Source organism: Engraulis encrasicolus, chromosome 5 (assembly GCF_034702125.1).
Source record: "Engraulis encrasicolus isolate BLACKSEA-1 chromosome 5, IST_EnEncr_1.0, whole genome shotgun sequence".
Classification (NCBI taxonomy): Eukaryota; Metazoa; Chordata; class Actinopteri; order Clupeiformes; family Engraulidae; genus Engraulis; species Engraulis encrasicolus.
This window is the reverse complement of record NC_085861.1, coordinates 47936222-47938721: the sequence shown is the minus strand read 5'-3', so window position 1 is coordinate 47938721 and position 2500 is coordinate 47936222. Positions and strand designations below refer to the sequence as shown.

Genomic DNA, 2500 nt, shown 5'->3' with positions numbered 1-2500 from the left:
GATCATTTATTTGCATTAATTGCATATGCTGGGGTAAAGACACAACAACAACTATTATCAAAATCAAAACTACTAGCATGCCATGACAGACAACAACTCTGTTCTAGTGACAACTTTGGCCTTCGATGTGATTTAATGTCATTTATGTATTTATGTATTTATCTTTCTTCCATGAATGACAAGAGATCTCAGTCAACAGACATGATGAGCGACTCGGGCTCATGAATCTTGTAAAAGCAGTTTTAAATTACTGCAGCTGAAGCTTGGCATAGGAAGTAGCAGCACAAAAATCAAACTTGGTTGAGAATATCTGTCACATAAAATCTGTCCCAAAAGCACCACTATTTCCTCCTTCAATTCTGGCAATCTTATCTCTATGGTTTAACCATAAGAAGACAGGCGAGGGAGACAAGAAGCCATCTGCTACTATCGACCCTATCAGGATTGGGTCAGGGGGTGGGGGAGCCATCACCTAGCCAGTGCATTAGCTGATGCTATCAGTGATGTCAGGCTTCTGCCACCAGAGTGTCAGACAGGGCTAAACCACATGAGCACAGCAGTATCCTATCCTATCTTATCCACAGCTCCTACACATTCTGCCTCTGCTGACGACCCTAAAGTACCATCAGATAACACTAGCCAATTTGTTTGGGGCACTTGTGTGGCCTTGTAGTCAGGTTGAGTTTCAACATGGATATTTTGTTAGAGGCCCTCAATTGTGTTCAGCTACAGTACCACTGAAGTTAGGAGACTACGGCCATGGTTACACGTATGCATATTTTCTAAAATGATTAAAAAAAAAAAAAAATCAGTTTACACATTTTGATCCTGTTCACATGATATGTGCATCACCATTGTGACAGGTGTGAAAACTTTTTAGGAAGCTGTTTTAGGAAGCTATAACTCCATTATAGTATACGCATACAGTACATCCAAAATATCCACATCCAAAATGTATGTGTAGACAGAGTCATCATAGTCTCTGTGGATGCATTAATGGTTGAAGGGCTTTTATGCGGCTACATGCTCCATTAGCATTTACATTTTATTGGACTGCTGTTTGAGTGCATGATCAACCTTAGCACAACGCAGCTGGTGAAACATCCCTTACACCATAAACAATAAATAACAAACAGGTTACACAATAAACAATAAACAACAAACAGGTGGCATTGAGGTACCATCTGTGATGCTGACACACTAAAAGAATGTGAGGGAAATACAGAGCACTGTGGCAACCACATTCTAGAATGTTCCAAGCTCTCACCTCGTTGCCATGGACCATAAGGTAATGCGTGGTTCCCAGGGCCTTGAAGACCACGACCCAGCTGGCGTTGCCGGCCCTCTCGAAGAGTGTGTCGGCCATCTGTGGGATGTTGACGTTGGACTCCTGTGTGGCCTGGATCAGGTCTGTGAGGGGAGAGGACAGAACAGAAGCAATGTGATTTTAGAAACCAAGAAGATCAGACTGTCGGAATAAACCAGTCGATCAACACCTGACATCAGAGACCGTCAAATGAACACCACTCACCATAGCCTACATTTTCAAGACAAGCCATATGAACACTATGAACATCTAGCGTTAAAATGAGTTAATACGGTATACTGGGCTACGTACATATGGGTGTGTGTCATACATACATATGGGTGTATCATACATACTGTACATATGGGTGTGTGTCATACATACATATGGGTGTATCATACATACTGTACATATGGGTGTGTGTCAACAACCTTTCACACTATGAACCTGTCTCTCAAAACTTTTCCTTCACTCATCACTTCTTGTCCTCTTTCTTCCACTCAGTCATGTCCACCCTTCATACACCACTATAGCATCCATGTCTTATCAATAAAGTTATCATTACAGACCCTTGTCAATAACGTCACCAGCCAGTTGTCAATACCTGTTCAGGTAGCAAAATTTATCTGGCCCATTGTTGGCCCGATCCTTTTTTCGCGAGTGCTGACAGTCGGCCCAATTCTGGCTTTGTCCGCGGCCCAATAATGGCCCTATTACCGTATGCCGACAATGTCGGCTCAGTGTTGGCTCAGTTACTGCATGAGACTGCATGACAGTTATTTTCAGTGTCGGCCGAGTGTTGGCTCAGTTACTGCATGAAGTGACAGTTATTTTCAGTGTTCTATGAAGTGTTGGCTGAGTCACGGTAACCAGTGTTCCAGCCGAGCCGACACTCAGCCGACAGTGCCGACATTCAGCCAAGATCGGGCCGACTGTTCTTGCTACCTGGGTGGCATCCTATGCCAGTTTCGACGCAGATTTCCAATTACTCTTGGTATTGCCAGGGACTACACCCCCAAGCACCCCTATTGCTGCTGTTCCAAACATAATTGCATTGTACACATTACATACTGTGCTACGTACACAACATTTGATTAACAGGCTATCCTGCATCCTACCTCCCACTCCTCCTTTCATTCCCGTCCTTTCTCCCTCTGCCCCACTTGTTGTGTGTAAACTGTAACAGGTGCTGTG

At 43.7% G+C, this 2500-nt stretch overlaps 1 protein-coding gene across 1 annotated transcript in view; it reads right to left on the bottom strand.

The window, feature by feature from the left end:
- Positions 1 to 2500, bottom strand: part of snap91a (synaptosome associated protein 91a) — a 91319-nt gene that overhangs the window by 57193 nt on the left and 31626 nt on the right. The window contains 1 exon segment of the mRNA XM_063199929.1: positions 1268 to 1410. Coding sequence (XP_063055999.1) covers positions 1268 to 1410 — 143 coding nt within the window.